This window comes from Caretta caretta, chromosome 20 (genome assembly GCF_965140235.1).
Source record: "Caretta caretta isolate rCarCar2 chromosome 20, rCarCar1.hap1, whole genome shotgun sequence".
Taxonomy (NCBI): domain Eukaryota; kingdom Metazoa; phylum Chordata; order Testudines; family Cheloniidae; genus Caretta; species Caretta caretta.
The window spans coordinates 23,552,062-23,568,931 of record NC_134225.1 but is presented as its reverse complement, the minus strand read 5'-3'; the positions used below and the strand labels follow the sequence as shown (position 1 = coordinate 23,568,931).

Genomic DNA, 16,870 nt, shown 5'->3' with positions numbered 1-16,870 from the left:
CGTCCCCTCCCCGTAGGGCTGGGCATGGCTGGGGCATGCTGCCCCACTTGCTGGCCAGGCCTGGCACCCTGGAGACGTGGGGTGAGCGGCTGCACCCCCTGACGGGGCCCCCTCCCCGCTGGTTCCCCCGGACAGGGCGGCTCAAAGCAGGGGGAGGAGCAGCGAGCCGGTTCCAAGCACCCCGCGGAGCACAGCCGGGGCCAGCGGGCCGAAGGGGGACGCCGGGCTGGGCCGGGCCAAAGGGGGACGCCGGGCCGGGCCGAAGGGGGACGCCGGGCCGGGCCGAAGGGGGACGCCGGGCCGAAGGGGGACGCCGGGCCGAAGGGGGACGCCGGGCCGGGCCGAAGGGGGACGCCGGGCCGGGCCGAAGGGGGACGCCGGGCCGAAGGGGGACGCCGGGGCCAGCGGGCCGAAGGGGGACGCCGGGCCGGGCCGGGCCGAAGGGGGACGCCGGGCCGGGCCGGGCCGGGCCGAAGGGGGACGCCGGGCCGGGCCGAAGGGGGACGCCGGGGCTAGGCCGGGCCGAAGGGGGACGCCGGGCCGGGCCGAAGGGGGACGCCGGGGCTAGGCCGGGCCGAAGGGGGACGCTGGGCCGGGCCGAAGGGGGACGCCGGGCCGGGCCGAAGGGGGACGCCGGGGCTAGGCCGGGCCGAAGGGGGACGCCGGGCCGGGCCGAAGGGGGACGCCGGGGCTAGGCCGGGCCGAAGGGGGACGCCGGGCCGGGCCGAAGGGGGACGCCGGGCCGGGCCGAAGGGGGACGCCGGGGCTAGGCCGGGCCGAAGGGGGACGCCGGGCCGGGCCGAAGGGGGACGCTGGGGCTAGGCCGGGCCGAAGGGGGACGCCGGGCCGGGCCGGGCCGAAGGGGGACGCCGGGCCGGGCCGGGCCGAAGGGGGTGTGAGGACGTGAGGCAGCAGGGAGGGGGGAGTGTTGACCTGGGGAGGGGAGACCTGAGAGCCTGTCACCTGAGCCGGGAGGGGGAGGGGGAGGTGACACCTCTGCCCGGGAATGTGGACAGAGGCTGCAGGAGGGGGCCTGCTGGGGGGGGTTAGTTTTCAGTTTGGAGCTGGGTGGAGGAACGCAGGGAACTCCAGGGCTGGGGTCTGAGCTCCCTGCTCCCCAGAAGGACGTGATCGAGGGGTCCTGGTTGTACCCACAAGCTCTGTTGTGGACTGTGTTCCTGTTGTCCAATAAACCTTCTGTTTTACTGGCTGGCTGAGCGTCTCAGTGGATCCCAGGAAGAGGGGTGCAGGGCCTGGACTCCCCCCCACTCCACGACACGGGGATGCCGGGCTGGGCCAGGCCGAAGGGGGACGCTGAACCGGGCCGAAGGGGGAAGCCGGGCTGGGCCGGGCCGTAGGGGGATGCCGGGCTGGGCCGGACCCAAGGGGGACGCTGAACCGGGCCGAAGGGGGACTCTGGCTGGGCCAGACCGAAGGGGGACGCCGGGCCGCGCTGGGCTGGTTCCAAGCACACAGTGGGGCCCGGAGCAGCGCCGAGGGGCTGGGGACGAGAGCGACGCGCCGTGCAGGCCTGGTGTCCGGTGAATGGCGGCCCAAGGAGGCTGGGACAGAGCCAGGGATGGAACCCCGGTGTCCTGCGCCCCACTCCTGGCATCTCCCTCGCCTGAGCCCCCAACACGGCACCTGGGAGCCAGGCCACAGAGGAGCCACGCGGGCCCCGACCAGCCCAGCTCCAGCAGCGCCGCGACCCCGGGGCTGGTGGGGGCTGGGGGGTTAGACCCCCCAGCTCTGCGAGGTGGGCGCCTTGTGTCCATCTGCACCCCGGGGCTGGGCAACGTCACCAGGCTAGGGCCTGAGGCTCCCTCCCCCTCCCCCCCACGCGCCCCTACCCCCCGCCAACCCCAGCTGGGACCAGGCTGCTGACCCCCCGCCCCACCATCAGGGACCAGCCCCTCCCCACTGACCCTCTCGGAGGGGGGGGGCTCCCCACACAGCTGCCCTCTGGTGGCCAAGGGCGGGGATTGCTCGTCCCCCACAGCCCCAAGGCCAGGTGCCGATGGAGCCTGCAACCTCCCTCCCCCCACGCCCCCCAACACCCCTGCCTCCCCCCATACAGGCTGTGTCACCCACCTCCCCCCACATCCCCTGACTCCTCCTACACCCGCTGGCCCCCCACCTCCCCTCATAGCCCCATGCCCCCACTTCCCCCCACACACCTGAGCCACCCACCTCCCCCCAAATGCTGCGCTAACTCCCCCAGACACCCCCTGTCCCTCCCCCACCAAACCTTGCCCCCCTGCCCCACCCCCTATCTGTCAGGGTCTCCCCCGAGCTCAGCTGGGCCCAATGAGCTGCGGGTGGTGCTGGTTCTCCTGGCTGGACAGACCAGCCCAGGGAGCCCCCGCACCGCCCCTCACTCCCCTCTGCCCTGTGGGTCTGCTCTGACCAGGTCACGCTGCCCCCCTGGCTTCCCACAGCCCAGACCCCAATGGTGCCTCTGGTGCCGCCCCCATTCCTACGGCACATGGCTGTCTGTCTGTCCGGCGCCCGTCTGGCCCCGTCTCTGCACCTGGCGCGCCTTCCCAGCCCATCCTGTGGCCTGTGGGACCCCAGGGTTATGATGTCCCTCCCTCTTCAGGAGCCAGATGTGTGGTGCCCCTCACTCCCGACCCACAGCCCCTGCTAGCCCAGCCCTGACCCCCCAGCCCTGCCGGTGCCCCTCACTCCCGACCCGCAGCCCCTGCTAGCCCAGCCCTGAGCCCCCAGCCCTGCCGGTGCCCCTCACTCCCGACCCGCAGCCCCTGCTAGCCCAGCCCTGACCCCCCAACCCTGCCGGTGCCCCTCACTCCCGACCCGCAGCCCTTGCTAGCCCAGCCCTGAGCCCCCAGCCCTGCCTGTGCCCCTCACTCCCGACCCGCAGCCCCTGCTAGCCCAGCCCTGACCCCCCAGCCCTGACCCCCCAGCCCTGCCTGTGCCCCTCACTCCCGACCCGCAGCCCCTACTAGCCCAGCCCTGACCCCCCAGCCCTGCCGGTGCCCCTCACTCCCGACCCGCAGCCCCTGCTAGCCCAGCCCTGACCCCCCAGCCCTGCCGGTGCCCCTCACTCCCGACCCACAGCCCCTGCTAGCCCAGCCCTGAGCCCCCAGCCCTGCCGGTGCCCCTCACTCCCGACCCGCAGCCCCTGCTAGCCCAGCCCTGAACCCCCAGCCCTGCCGGTGCCCCTCACTCCCGACCCGCAGCCCCTGCTAGCCCAGCCCTGAACCCCCAGCCCTGCCGGTGCCCCTCACTCCTGACCCGCAGCCCCTGCTAGCCCAGCCCTGGGGTCCCCCCGCTTTGCTGCAGCCCCCTGCTAGCCCAGCCCTGCCCCCTTGACTCTGCTGGTGCCCCTCCCTCCTGACCCACAGCCCCTGGGCCCCCCAGCTCTGTCGGTGCCCCTCACTCCCCACACGCAGCCCCTGCTAGCCCAGCCCAGGGTCCCGCCCCCGGCCATGCAGCTGCTGTTGCTCCCCCCGCCCCATTGCCTCACTGCATGAGTCACCAGCTCGGCTCCGAACCCACTTACCCCCCTCCGCTTCCTGGCAAATATTTACAGCGTCTCTGCAGTAACGGGGTCCCCTGGGCCAGGCTGGGCTGTGGGTTCCCACCGGCCCTGCGCCCCCCAACCGTGGGCACCCGCCCCCGGCCGCTCTGCTGGGGGGACACAGCGGGGAGCCAAGCGCAGCCTGGGGCCAGTTGGGAAAAGCCCATCCCCCTCCGGGGGGGCTGCCGTGGCCGGAGCTCCGACGCCCCCGCACGACCCAGCACATCGGGGGAACTGGGGCTCAATCCGAGGAGGGAGCTGGAGGAGCAGGGGGAGTTACAGAGCCCCCACCCCACCCAGCAGGTCCCGCTCTTCCACCCCCTTGTGAGAGCTTCCCTGTGCGGGGGGGAGTGGGGGGGGCCGGGCTGGGCTAGCAGGGGCTGCGGGTCGGGAGTGAGGGGCACCGGCAGAGCTGGGGGGAGCCCAGGGCTGGGCTAGCAGGGGGCTGCGGGTCAGGAGTGAGGCACCCCACTCTGGCCCTGCATGGGTGTTCCCGCCCGCCCCATGGGTGCCACGTCCCACATTCCTGGTGAAGGGGGGGGCAGTCTCCCCTGCACACCTGGCCAGCCACCCCCAGGGCTCCCACGTCAGGGGCTGACATCCACCGCACAGAGTGACCGGCCTCCCTGGCCCCCCACCCCTGTGCACTGGGAGGGGAAGGGACCCCCTGGAGGTCATAGCCAGGCAGGGATGGAACCCAGGAGTCCTGGCTCCCTCCTCTGCCATTGCCCCCCATGAGCCTGACCTCTGCAGCCAGCCCCAGATGCCCCTTTGCCGCCCCCCTGGCCTGGTCCTGTGGGGGCAGGGGGTCCCAGGGGTCCCACCCACATGCCCCAGAGCTCTGCTCCTCCCAGCCCCACGGGGAGTGGGACAGAGCAGGGGCCGAGGTGGGGGGCTCAACTCAGCACAGCTGGGCAGCCAGGCCCAAGGAGGAGGCAGGACCGAGGGGTCCCAAACACCAGGCCCAGGGTCACGGGGGGGGTGGGGTGGCGGCTGGACGTGCAACGCCAGGGCTGAGCTGGGGGGGGGCAGCACATGGCGGGGGGAGCTGGTGTCCTCACTCGCTCTAGTGGGCAGCACGTGAGCCAGGGGGGTGCGGTGGGGGCAGCATCTCAGCCCCACACACGTTGCCATGGAACCAGGCTCAGGAGACCTGGCTCCCCCCTTCTCTGGGTGCTCATGGCCCTTGGCTGCCCCACAGGGGACGGGGGGGGCAGGGAGCACAGTGGGAGGGGCTCAAAAGTCATGGCCGGGAACTGGGATGGGGAGGGGTGCGAGGGGCTGGGGGGCCGGGGGGCCAGAGGAGGGGTGAGGGGGCCAGGGGAAGAGGTGAGGGGGCTGGGGCAGGGGTATGGGAGCCGGGGGGGGCAGGGGCTGGGGGTCCAGGGGCAGGGGAGAGGGGGCCAGGCCTCAGCCCGCCCATCCCTGCCCCGCCGGGCTCAGGGCTGCCAGGGGACTGGCTGATCCCTGGCCCCACGTGACGCCGGGTCTGATCCCATAAGAGCCTTTGGGTGCCGAGCGGTGCAGCCATGGGCAGCGCGGGGCCGAGGACGGTGCTCATCACGGGCTGCTCCTCGGGCATCGGGCTCCGCCTGGCCGTGCAGCTGGCACAGGACCCTGGGCAGCGCTTCCAGGGTGAGGGGCTGCGAGGCGCGGGGGGGCTGTGGGGAGCCGCAGGGGGCACAGGGGCCAGGGCTGCAGAATGGGGTGCGTGGGGGGTGCAGTGCCCAGGGGCTGCCAGGCCTTGCTGGCCCATTCGCTGCTCCAGCTGCCCCCCCGCCGCACTAGGGATCCCTGCAGGGAGAGTCTGGGGGGGCTTTTCCAGCCCTGGGGGGCCAGCAGCAGCCTCTGTGCCCAGCATCGCCCGGGCTCCCAGCACGGCCTTGCATTGGGGGCTGCAGTGAGGCCCAGCTGCGGGGGTGGCCTGGTGCCCCCCAGCCAGCGCCCCACCCCCACCCGGTGCCCCCCTCCAGCCCAACCCTGCCCCATCCCCTCCCTGGCACCATCCCCCGGGGATTATCCCGGTGAGCAGATTGTGGGGCCGCCGGGAGGGCACTTGCATAACACCTCCCCCCCGACCCCGTGCAGCTGAGCTGCCAGCCCCAGCCAGGGCGTGACCCCTCTCCCCCCCCCCGGCAGCCCTAACACCCCCCAGCCCCGCCCCACTCGCTAACACGGGTCCTGGCCCCAGCAAATGCCAGCTGGGTGGAGGCAGCTGCCTCTGCACCGGGGCTGCCCCCCTGTTCCTGTGCCCCCGTGCCGGGCAATGGGGCTGGGCAGAGTCAGGTGCATGGGGCAGGCCCCCCTGCGCCCACCCCCGCAGACATGCCAGGGCTCAGCAACGTGGGGATTACGCACCGTGACACCAAAGCCTCTTAGGGATCGAGAATCCTGGCTTGGCCCCTTGACCCCGCCGCTCTGGGCCAGCCCTTCCCCCGTCTGGTGCCCGGCTGGGGGGGCAGAGCAGGGGGGTCTGTTCCAGGCTGGGGTGGCAGGAGGAGGGGCCATGCCAGGCTGGGGGGGCAGGGTAAGGGGTGCCAGGCTGGGGGGGCAGGGAAGGGGGGGCTGTGCCAGGCTGGGGTGGCAGGGTGGGGGGAGTGCCAGGCTGGGGTGGCAGGGCAGGAGGAGGGGCCATGCCAGGCGGGGGGGCAGGGTGGGGGGTGCCAGGCTGGGAGAGCAGGGAAGGGGGGGCCGTGCCAGGCTGGGGGGGCGGGGCGGGAGGGCTGTGCCAGGCTGGGGTAGCAAGGCAGAAGGAGGGGCCATGCCAGGCTGGGAGGGCAGGGAAGGGGGGGGCCGTGCCAGGCTGGGGGGGCAGGGCGGGGGGGCTGTGCCAGGCTGGGGGGCAGGGCGGGGGGGCCAGGCGGGGGGGGCAGGGAAGAGGGGGCCATGCCAGGTTGGGGGGTCAGGGCTGGGGGAGTGGCAGGCTGGGGGGGCAGGGCAGGGGCCGTGCCAGGCTGGGGGGGCAGGGGGCAGGAGGAGCCCAGGGGCCTGGCTGGGCCCTGTGTCGCCCCCTCCCCTCAGACCCGCTGCGCCCTCCAGTCATCGCCACCATGCGGGACCTGCAGAAGAGGGAGAAGCTGGAGCAGGCGGCGGGCGCGGCCCTGGGCAGGACCCTCAGCATCCGGCACCTGGACGTCTGCAGCGAGGCCTCGGTGGCCCAGTGCCTGGGCGGCATCCCCGAGCGCCGGGTGGACGTGCTGGGTGAGGCGCCGCCGGGGGGCAGCAGGGGGCGCTGGGCTGCAGGGGGCGGGGGGCTCAGCAGGGGGTTGGGGGGACGGTATGTGGGTGGATGGGGGCACTGGGCAGGGGGAGCTGGGGGGGGCAGCAGGGAGGCTGTGCCGTGGGGGGGGGCAGCGGGGGGCTGTGCTGTGGGGAGGGGGGACAGCGGGGGGCGCTGGGCTGTGGGGAAGGGGGACAGCGGGGGCGCTGGGCTGTGGGGAGGGGGGACAGCGCGGGGGCTGTGCTGTGGGGAGGGGGGACAGCGGGGGGGCTGGGCTGTGGGGAGCTGGGGGACAGCGGGGGGCGCTGGGCTGTGGGGAAGGGGGACAGCGCGGGGGCTGGGCTGTGGGGAGCTGGGGGACCGCGGGGGGCGGCGTTGCCGTGGGCTCAGCAGGGCTCTCTCTGCCCATGTGGGGCTGGGGGGGCCAGGGGCTCTGAGCGTCTCCCCCGCAGTGAACAACGCGGGCGTGGGGCTCATCGGGCCCATCGAGAGCATCAGCATCGCGGAGATGAAACGCGTCTTCGAGACCAACTTCTTCGGCGCCGTGCGCATGGTGCAGGCCGTGCTGCCCGGCATGAAGCTGCGACGGAGTGGCCACATCGTGGTCATGAGCAGTGTCATGGGGCTGCAGGGTGAGGGGCAGCAGCACCCGGGGGGCCGGGCACGGGGGGGTGTCGGGGAGGGGGCGGGGGGCCGTGGGGGGGATGCAGGGGGCGGGGGGCCAGGGGGCCGTGGGGGGGATGCAGGGGGCTGTGGGGGGGATGCAGGGGGAGGTGGGGGGGCAAGTGGGTTAATGGACCCCAATGGCCCCCCCAGGCACACTGCCCCCCCAGGTTCACCCCCCTCTCCCCAGGCATCGTGTTCAACGACGTCTACGCCGCCTCCAAGTTCGCCATGGAGGGTTTCTGCGAGAGCCTGGCCGTGCAGCTGCTCCAGTTCCACGTCTTGTGAGTGCCGGGGGGGCCCGTGGGCGGGGGCCCGTGGGGGACCGGGGGGGTGGGTGCCCAGGGTCAGGCCGGGGGCCCTCAGTTGCTCCCCAGGCCAGGCCAGAGCACAGGGCTCAGGGCCCAGCCCCGGGCCAGGCCTGCTGCTCCCATGCGCCTCGGGGGCTCGGTGCGGGGCTCAGGCTGCCCACGTACACGGAGCCCCCCGATCTGGATCCTGCCCCAGCCCCCCGCTCCGGAGCCCCCTGGCCCCCCGCTCCAGAGCCGAGCGCCCGCAGCCCCCCACTCCGGAGCCCCCCCAGCCCCCCGCTCCGGAGCCCCCCCCGGCCCCCCGCTCCGGAGCCGAGCGCCCGCAGCCCCCCACTCCGGAGCCCCCCCAGCCCCCCGCTCCGGAGCCGAGCGCCCGCAGCCCCCCACTCCGGAGCCCCTCCAGCCCCCCGCTCCGGAGCCCCCCCCGGCCCCCCGCTCCGGAGCCGAGCACCCGCAGCCCCCCGCTCCGGAGCCCCTCCAGCCCCCCGCTCCGGAGCCCCCCCAGCCCCCCGCTCCGGAGCCGAGCGCCCGCAGCCCCCCACTCCGGAGCCCCCCCAGCCCCCCGCTCCGGAGCCCCCCCCGGCCCCCCGCTCCAGAGCCGAGCGCCCGCAGCCCCTGAGGCTCGGCTTCCCGCAGCGTGTCCCTGGTGGAGCCGGGCCCGGTGAACACGGACTTCGAGCTGAAGCTGATGGAGGACGTGTCCCGCTCCGAGTTCCCCGGCACCGACCCAGCCACGCTGCGCTACTTCCAGGAGGTGTACCTGCCGGCCTCCCGCGAGATCTTCTCCGCCATGGGCCAGAGCCCCGAGGACGTGGCCAAGGTGGGTTCACCTCCCCCGGCCTGCGGCTCCCTCCCCACAGCAGGCCCCACGGACCTGGGGAACTCCCTGCCTGGGGCTGGTCTCCCGCGGCTGCCCAGGCTCCCTGGCCAGCCCCACACCCACTGCCAGGAGCAGGGGCTGCCACGCCCCGTCCCCCCAGTGTCTGACCCCCCCCAATATCTGGCACACCGAGCCCCCCACCAGTGTCTGCCACGCCCCGTCCCTGCAGTGTCTGACCCCCCCAATGTCTGGCACACCGAGCCCCCCGCCAGTGTCTGCCACGCCCTGTCCCCCCAGTGTCTGCCATACACCCCCAGTGTCTGCCACGCCCCGTCCCTGCAGTGGCTGACCCCCACAATGTCTGGCACACCGAGCCCCCCGCCAGTGTCTGCCACGCCCAGCCCCAGCCTCCCACTGCTGGGCCTCACCCAGCCTAGAGAATCAGCTGAAGTACCGAGTGCTGGGGAGGTGGGACTCTCCTGGACAGACCAACGGATGGGTACTGGGGGGTCAGACCGACGGATGGTGTCACGGAGTCCCCGGGCGATGCTCTGGAGCTGCTCCCCATGCAGCCAGGAAGGACTCTGGGGAAGTCTCCTCTCGGGGAGCAGCCTGTCTGCAGGACTCACAGCTCACCCGGCTTCCACCTTTCTGGGTCTGACCTCGGAGCATTCAGCCTCCTCTGTCCCTCCGTGCGCTTCCCCCCAGCGAGTCCGCTCAGGCGGGGTCCTGGGGGGGCCAGAGGGTCCTGCACCCCAACTCCGCAGTCAGACGGGACTCTCAGCCAGCCAGTAAAACAGAAGGTTTATTAGACGACAGGAACATGGTCTAAAACAGAGCTTACAGGTGCAGAGAACGGGACCCCTCAGCTGGGTCCATTCTGGGGGGCAGTGAGCCAGACAACCACGTCTGCACTTCACTCCATGTCCCAGCCAGCCCCAAACTGAACCTCCCTCCAGCCCCTCCTCCTCTGGGCTTTGTTCCTTTCCCGGGCCAGGTGGTCACCTGATTCCTTTGTTCTCCAACCCTTCAGCTCTCACCTTGCAGGGGGGAAGGGCCCAGGCCATCAGTTGCCAGGAAACAGGGTGTCGGCCATTCTCTGTGTCCAGACCCCTGCCCACACCTGCCCTCTAGGGCTCTGCAACGACCATACACCCTTATCCCACCCCCTAGATACTTAAGAACTGCCTAGGGGAAACTGAGGCACCCCCACACTATTTAGAGGAAACATTAAGAACAGTCCCGCTTCGTCACAGATGGGTGCCGGGGGGACAGAGCGACGCAGGGCAAGGAGTACGAGTGGGGGATGGCTGGAAGAGACGTACGAGGAGGGCAGACAGACAGAAATGGGGTGTAAGTGGGGAGCAGGCGGATGGGGCAGTGCATGGGCCTGGGCTGGAAAGGGTTAACCAGCGGCCTGAGGCTGGTGCCAGTGGTGGGGGCTGTTGAGGGGTGGGTTTGAAGGGGGTCGTCCCGCTGTGGGGAGCAAGGGGCCGGATGGCCTGGGTGGGGGGGGCTCGTGCTGGTCCCTGGGTGGGGGCGGGGAAGCCCAGTAGCTGGGCTCAGGGCGGGGACAGCTCGGGGCAGCTGGGGGGCTGCCTGCAGTGGCCGGGTGGGCAACTGAGCCAGGCGGGTGGGAGAGTCGGTCGCGGGCTCAGTGCCGGGCTCCGGGCTCTGCCGTGGCCTGGCCGCAGGGCCCCGAAGCTCCTACAGCCTGAATGAGCTGGAGAAGACACAGGGGAAAGTGAGGCACGACTATTGCAATACCGCTTCCAGCCACTGGGGGCACGCGAGGGTGGGACATCTGGGGTGTGGGTGGGCAGGGGCGGACGGGGCAGGCAAGCCGTGCGGACGAACTGACAGACGGACGAGGTGAGCGAGCCGTCAGGACAGACAGAGGGGGCAGGCGAGCCATGCAGACGGACGGAGAGACGGACGGGGCGGGCGAGCCGTGAGGACGGACGGGGCAGGCGAGCCATGCGGACGGACGGACGGATGGACGGGGCGGGCGAGCCGTGCGGACAGGCAGACAGACGGACAGGGCGAGCGAGTCGTGTGGACGGACGGACGGGGCGGGCGAGCCGTGCGGACAGGCAGACAGACGGACAGGGCGGGCGAGCCGTGCAGGACGGACGGACGGACGGGGTGCTGACCCCCCTCTCCCGGCAGGCCGTGGTGCAGGTGATCGGCGCGGCTCGCCCCCCGTTCCACACGCTGACCAACCCGCTGTACACGCCGCTGACGGCGCTGAAGTCCGTCGACCCCTCGGGGGAGCTCTCCGTGCGCACCTACCACAGCCTGCTCTTCGACTACGGCGCGCTCTTCCGCCTCAGCGTGCGGGCCCTGAGCTGCCTGACCTGCCGGTGCTGCCGTCGCAGGGTCGCCCCCGCCTGAGCCCGCGCCCCCCGGCACGCGCCCCGACCAGCCGGGACCCCGAGCCCCGGCGGCTTCCCTTCGCCGCTCATAGCGTTCCCTGGACTTCCGGCTGAATTTCTCTGGGCTCAACTTCCAGCCGCTGGATCTTGCTCGACCGACGTCTGCTGGACTGAGGAGCCGGTTATTAAATCTCTGGCCCCCACGTAGGTACTGCCAGCCTGGGACCGGCTCCCCCCTGCACCGACTCTGCACGCCATTAAATCGAGAGGAGCACGTGGAGTCTGTCCCTCCAGGCCAGGGTTTCTAACCCTACAATCCTTCTCGCCGCTCTTCTCTGAGCCCGCCGATGTATCAGCCTCCTTCTGGAGTCATGGCCCCAGAACTGGGCACAGGATTCCAGCAGCGGTGGCATCAGTGCCAAATCCAGAGGGAAAATAGCCGCTCGGCTCCTACCCGAGATTTCGCTGGTCGTGCACCCCAGGATCTCATTAGCCCTTTTGACCCCAGCGTCGCACGGGGAGCTCACGTTCAGCTGATTCTCCACTGTGACCCCCAACGATTTTCAGACTCCCTGCGCCCGGGATAGAGCCCCCCAGCCTGTAAGAGCAACCTGCATGCTTTGCTCCTCGATGTAGACATTTCCATTCAGCTGCATTAAAACACATGCCGTTTGCTTGCACTTTGCAAGTGGTCCAGATCGCTCTGGATCAGCGACCGGTCCTCCCCCAGTATTTACCACCCCTCCATTTGTATGTGTTCGGCAAACTCAATCAGTGATTTTATGTTTTCTTCCAGGTCATGACACAGCTGTTAAATAGTGTAGGGCCAAGAACCGCTCCCTGCGGGACGCCCTGGAAACACCCACTGGCTGACGATCCCCCATTTGCAGTTACCTTTGGAGACCTTTCGGTTAGCCGGTTTGTAATGCAGTTCATGTGGGCCATCGGTCTCTTTTTAATCAAAATGCCAGGTGACAGCAAGTCAAACGCCTTAATATTAGGTCAACACTGTTACCTTCACAGGCATCCGACGAGGTGGGTATTCACCCACGAAAGCTTACGCTCCAATACATCTGTTAGTCTATAAGGTGCCACGGGACACTTTGCCGCTGGTAGAGATCCAGACTAACACGGCGACCCCCCTCATACTATTACCTTTGTCAGCCGAACTTGTAATCGAATCAAAAAAGGCATCAAGTTAGTTTGACAGGATCTATTTTCCATAAACCCATGGTCAATGGCCCTAATTCATTAATTCTTTATTAATCCAGTCCCAGATCAGCCACACAAGAATTTTGCCCAGAATCAATGTCATGCTGACATGCCTATAATTATCCCGATTGTCCCATTTACACTTGTTAAACATTGGCCCAACGTTTGCTTCCTTTCCGTCTTCTGGAACTTCCCCAGTGCTCCAGGACTTATTGAAAAGCAACATTAATGATCCAGCAACCTCCTCAGCCAGCTCTTTGAAAACTCTTGGCCCTGGTCTACACTGGAGGGGGGTGTCGACCTAAGACACCCCCCTCCAGCTACCTGAATAGCAGAGCTGAAGTAGGCATATCTTAGGTCGACTTACCTGGCTGGAGACGGGGAGCGCATTCGGGGATCGATTTATAGCGTCTAGAGGAGACTTGGTAAATCGATCCCTGATAGATTGACCACTACCCACCCAAGACCTGCCCTTGGATGCAAGTTATCTTGACCTGCTGCTCGAGTTCCTGTTGGAATGGGGAGGGTTTTATCCTGTGATATGGCTGGTATCTTCTGGCTTTTTTCCAACTTTAGAATGGAACTATTTAGTGCCTTTTCTACACCATTATTGACAGTTCGCTCCTGGTGGAATTCTGCACTAAGAAACTTAAAAATTCTGTACACAGTATTTTAAACTTCTGCATGTTTCATTTATCAAAATAATACACGATAATCACACCAGTTTCCATTATTTTTGGCCATGCATTTTAGAATGCTTGCCAGCAAGTATGGCTGTAACAATACAGACAACAACAAAAGACTCAGGAAATACTTCTTGACAAATAGATTCCTTACTCGGCATATTAATACAGAGCTCTGAGTAATAATTCATTGAAACGACAATCCAGGACCGTATTTCCCGCACCCCTCAGAAGCAGTGCAAAGGCTTGGGGGAGTCGGGGGGAACGGAGGAGCTGAGGGAGAGGGAAGTAAATTGCAGGGAAGGACCCTGGGAGTGAACTTGGAGGGCTGGTGGGTGTGGGTGGGAAAAGTAAGGAACAGGTTTTTTATGGGGCTGGGCGGGATTATTAGGGAACTTCCCCCATGCAGACCCTGGCTGATCCCTAGCCTCTCCCATTCAGTCAAGCACATCTGCCCCTGTCCCCATGTGTCTCTGTGCCCCCACTCAGCCACCCCTCTGTCCCTATGTAGCTCTGCACCCCCATCACCATGTGTCTGTGAGCCCCCACCCAGCCACCCCCCGTCCGTGTGTCCCTCTCCCCCCGTCATGTTTCTCTGCATCTCCCTCCCCCTGTGGCCCTGTGCACCACTCCCATTCAGCCCCTGCCCCAGTCTGTCCTACCGCAGGAGCCCTTAGGAGCCCCCGCCTGACACCCACCCCAGCACCCCACGCTGTCGGTCTCTCCATAGCCCCGGTCCCCTGACCTGACCCGCTGGCGGGCTGGGAGCGGCTGCTGTGTTCTGTTGCCACAGCGGCCTCTCGTGGGCAAAAGGCGGAACTGCAGAAATTATTTCCTGCTGGAAGCTGCTGCGCGCCTTGCAACGCTGCACCCTCTGGTGGGCGAAAGGCGAAACTGCGGCGACGTGTTGGCAGGAGCTTTTCAGGGCGCAAGAACCCAGAACTCGGGGGGGCTCGTTAATGACGCGAGTGGGCAGGAGCGGAGAACCCCCCCGGGGTACGTTCCCCCCTTTCCACTGGGGTCAGAGCAAGGGTCCCTCCAGCCCAGCGTCCTGTCTGTCAACAGCGGCCAGGGCCCCCCGAGGGAATGAGCAGAACAGGGAATCGCCCAGTGATCCCTCCCCTGTCGCTCGTTCCCAGCCTCTGGCAAACAGAGACTAGGGACACCGTCCCTGCCCAGCCTGGCTAATAGCCATTGATGGACCTGTCCTCCATGAACTTATCGAGTTCTTTTTTGAACCCTGTTATAGTCTGGGCCTTCGCAACATCCTCTGGCAAGGAGTTCCACAGGTTGACTGTGCAGTGTGTGAAGAAATACTTCCTTGTGTTTGTTTTAAACCTGCTGCCTGTTAATTTCATTGGGTGACCCTTAGTTCTTGTGTTATGAGAAGGAGTAACTTATTTAACTTATTTAGTTTCTCCACATCAGTCATGAGTTTATAGACCTCTATCGTATCCCCCCTTAGTCGTCTCTTTTCCAAACTGAAAAGTCCCAGGCTTATTAATCTCTCCTCATACGGAAGCCGTTCCATCCCCCTCATCATTTTTATGGCCCTTTTCTGAACCTTTTCCAATTCCAATATTTATTTTGTGAGATGGGGCGACCACATCTGCACGCAGTATTCAAGATGTGGGCGTCCCATGGATTTCTATAGAGGCAATGTGACATTTTCTGTCTTATGATCTCTCCCTTTCTGAATGATTCCCCACATTCTGGTCGCTTTTTTGACGGCCGCTGCACATTGAGCGGATGTTTTCAGAGAACTCTCCACAAGGCCTGCAAGATCTCTTTCTCGAGTGATAACAGCTAATTTAGACCCCGTCATTTTATAGGTATAGTTGGGATTATGTTTTCCAGTGTGCATCTAATTTATATTAATTACCATCAACTTCCCCTTATTTCCGTTTGTTATATATGATTTTTAATAGCCACTTTCATGTCCCCTCTAAGCCAGGTTGGTTTTTTTTAACCAGAGTGGCCTGCTTTCTTGACTGTGGATTTCTGGGCATCTACTAACATGTTCTTAAGACAGGTTTCAGAGGAGCAGCCATGTTAGTCTGTATTCGCAAAAAGAACAGGAGGACTTGTGGCACCTTAGAGACGAACCAATTTATTTGAGCATAAGCTTCCACTGCATGCATCCGATGCAGTGAGCTGTAGCTCACGAAAGCTTATGTTCAAATAAATTGATTCGTCTCTAAGGTGCCACAAGTCCTCCTGTTCTTAAGAAGTTCCCAATTTTTCCATTTCAATTCTTTCTCCCAGTGAATTTGGTTCAGAATTGTTTTTCCAGCTCAGTGGGACTGGCCCTTGCCAAGCACCGATACTTTGCTTTGGACTTTATTCTGTTTGCATGGAACCAATGCGCTCAGTTAATCCTGCTGGCTCCACTGGACCTCATCCAGCCAGAACGGGAACCAAAGGCCAGAGCCATGGTGGCTGCCAATCACCCCAGCTCCGTCAGGGGCGACACCCCCTATGGCCCTGGCCGAAGGAACAAGGACAATCATGACTCCTCAGGGGCCACGTGGTGAGTGTGGATCTCAGGGATGCAGCCTCTACTGGGACGAGGGGCTGAAGCTGTGGGGCCGAACCACGGCTGGCACGAAGGGGTGCAGCCCCATCAATGCAGCTGCGGCAGTTTATGCCAGCTGGGATCTGGCCGGCTCTGCCGGGGGACGAAGCCTCACTGGGTCTGGGGCTGGAAACAGGTCCGCTCAGCGAGGGTGGCAGCTCTGCTCCATGATGGACGGATGCTTTGTGTGTAGCCTCTTTGCTTGTTTGCTGGCTAGCCAATAACGCCGAAAGCCCTCGAGGTGAGTGTGATTCTGCAGCGGCACCGTGCCCTGGGGCAATGGGGCCAGCCGGGGAATGGCCAGGCACCAGGGACAGGGTGCTGCCCTGCTCCAGTACCCAAAGGACCTGGGAGGTGGTTGCTCTGGGAACGTTGCAGGGACATCCGGGTTCAAAGCACCTTCCAGCCCCAGTCTGGCCCCGCCATGCCCGGAGCTCCTGGAGCCATGGTCCCTGCCCCGCGAGCCAGCTGGGAAGTGGGTCTGGGCACCGTTTGGTTCTTACCTGCAGCGGGTTCCTCTCCTCGGCCGCAGGGGTGGGGTCGTTGACCCCCGATGGGCAGGTGGGGCGGGTGATTATGGGGCAGATTGGATGGGGGAGGAGGCAGTTCGGAGGCCAGGCGCCAGCCCCGGAAACCCAAGAGCTTTTTACCAATAACCACCCCGGGTTGAGCTGCTTCGCCCCGCGGCGCCTGGCAGGGCCCTGGGTTCAGCTTCTCGCTGCAGCCACAAGGGCTTGGTCCCTCTTTCTCTGTGCTCGGAGACAGGGACGCCGGGCGCTGGGGCATTAGGAGAGCACCCGCTCTCACGAGCTGGGGACACAGCCGGCCTCCCCCGGAGAGCCAGGGCCTCGCTCAGCTAGGACGTGCCCAGCAGACAGAGCTTCCTCTGCCTGGGGGGCACAGCTGGGGGAGGAGGTGGGCGTGGGGAGCTTGCCAGGCCACTGTGGCTGAGGAGAGGCTGCCAGCTCTGGAGGGCCAGCTCTATTCGACATTGGTGAGGCCTCATCTGGAGTACTGTGTCCAGTTTTGGGCCCCACACTACAAGAAGGATGTGGATAAATTGGAGAGAGTCCAGCGAAGGGCAACAAAAATGATTAGGGGTCTGGAACACATGAGTTATGAGGAGAGGCTGAGGGAACTGGGATTGTTTAGCCTGCAGAAGAGAAGAATGAGGGGGGATTTGATAGCTGCTTTCAACTACCTGAAAGGGGGTTCCAGAGAGGATGCTTCTAGACTGTTCTCAGTGGTAGAAGAGGACAGGACAAGGAGTAATGGTCTCAAGTTGCAGTGGGGGAGGTTTAGGTTGGATATTAGGAAAAACTTTTTCACTAGGAGGGTGGTGAAACACTGGAATGGGTTACCTAGGGAGGTGGTAGAATCTCCTTCCTTAGAAGTTTTTAAGGTCAGGCTTGACAAAGCCCTGGCTGGGATGATTTAATTGGGAATTGGTCCTGCTTTGAGCAGGGGGTT

At 66.0% G+C, this 16,870-nt stretch overlaps 1 protein-coding gene across 1 annotated transcript; it reads left to right on the top strand.

The window, feature by feature from the left end:
• Positions 1-4,893: 4,893 nt before the first annotated feature.
• Positions 4,894-12,991, top strand: RDH8 (retinol dehydrogenase 8). Its single transcript, XM_048831487.2, has 6 exons — positions 4,894-5,176; positions 6,581-6,742; positions 7,214-7,393; positions 7,615-7,708; positions 8,372-8,555; positions 10,725-12,991. Exons 1-6 carry the CDS (start codon positions 5,071-5,073, stop codon positions 10,947-10,949), a joined length of 951 nt encoding a protein of 316 aa, XP_048687444.1. The 5' UTR covers positions 4,894-5,070; the 3' UTR covers positions 10,950-12,991.
• Positions 12,992-16,870: the final 3,879 nt, after the last annotated feature.

What these genes read in the sequence shown, in the direction of transcription:
- RDH8 (XM_048831487.2), top strand. Translation starts at nt 5,071, where the DNA reads ATGGGCAGCGCGGGGCCGAGGACGGTGCTCATCACGGGCTGCTCCTCG. An exon ending in CAGTGTCATGGGGCTGCAGG is followed by an intron (nt 7,394 to 7,614) that starts GTGAGGGGCAGC and finishes CCCTCTCCCCAG; the next exon opens with GCATCGTGTTCAACGACGTC. An exon ending in GCCCCGAGGACGTGGCCAAG is followed by an intron (nt 8,556 to 10,724) that starts GTGGGTTCACCT and finishes CTCTCCCGGCAG; the next exon opens with GCCGTGGTGCAGGTGATCGG.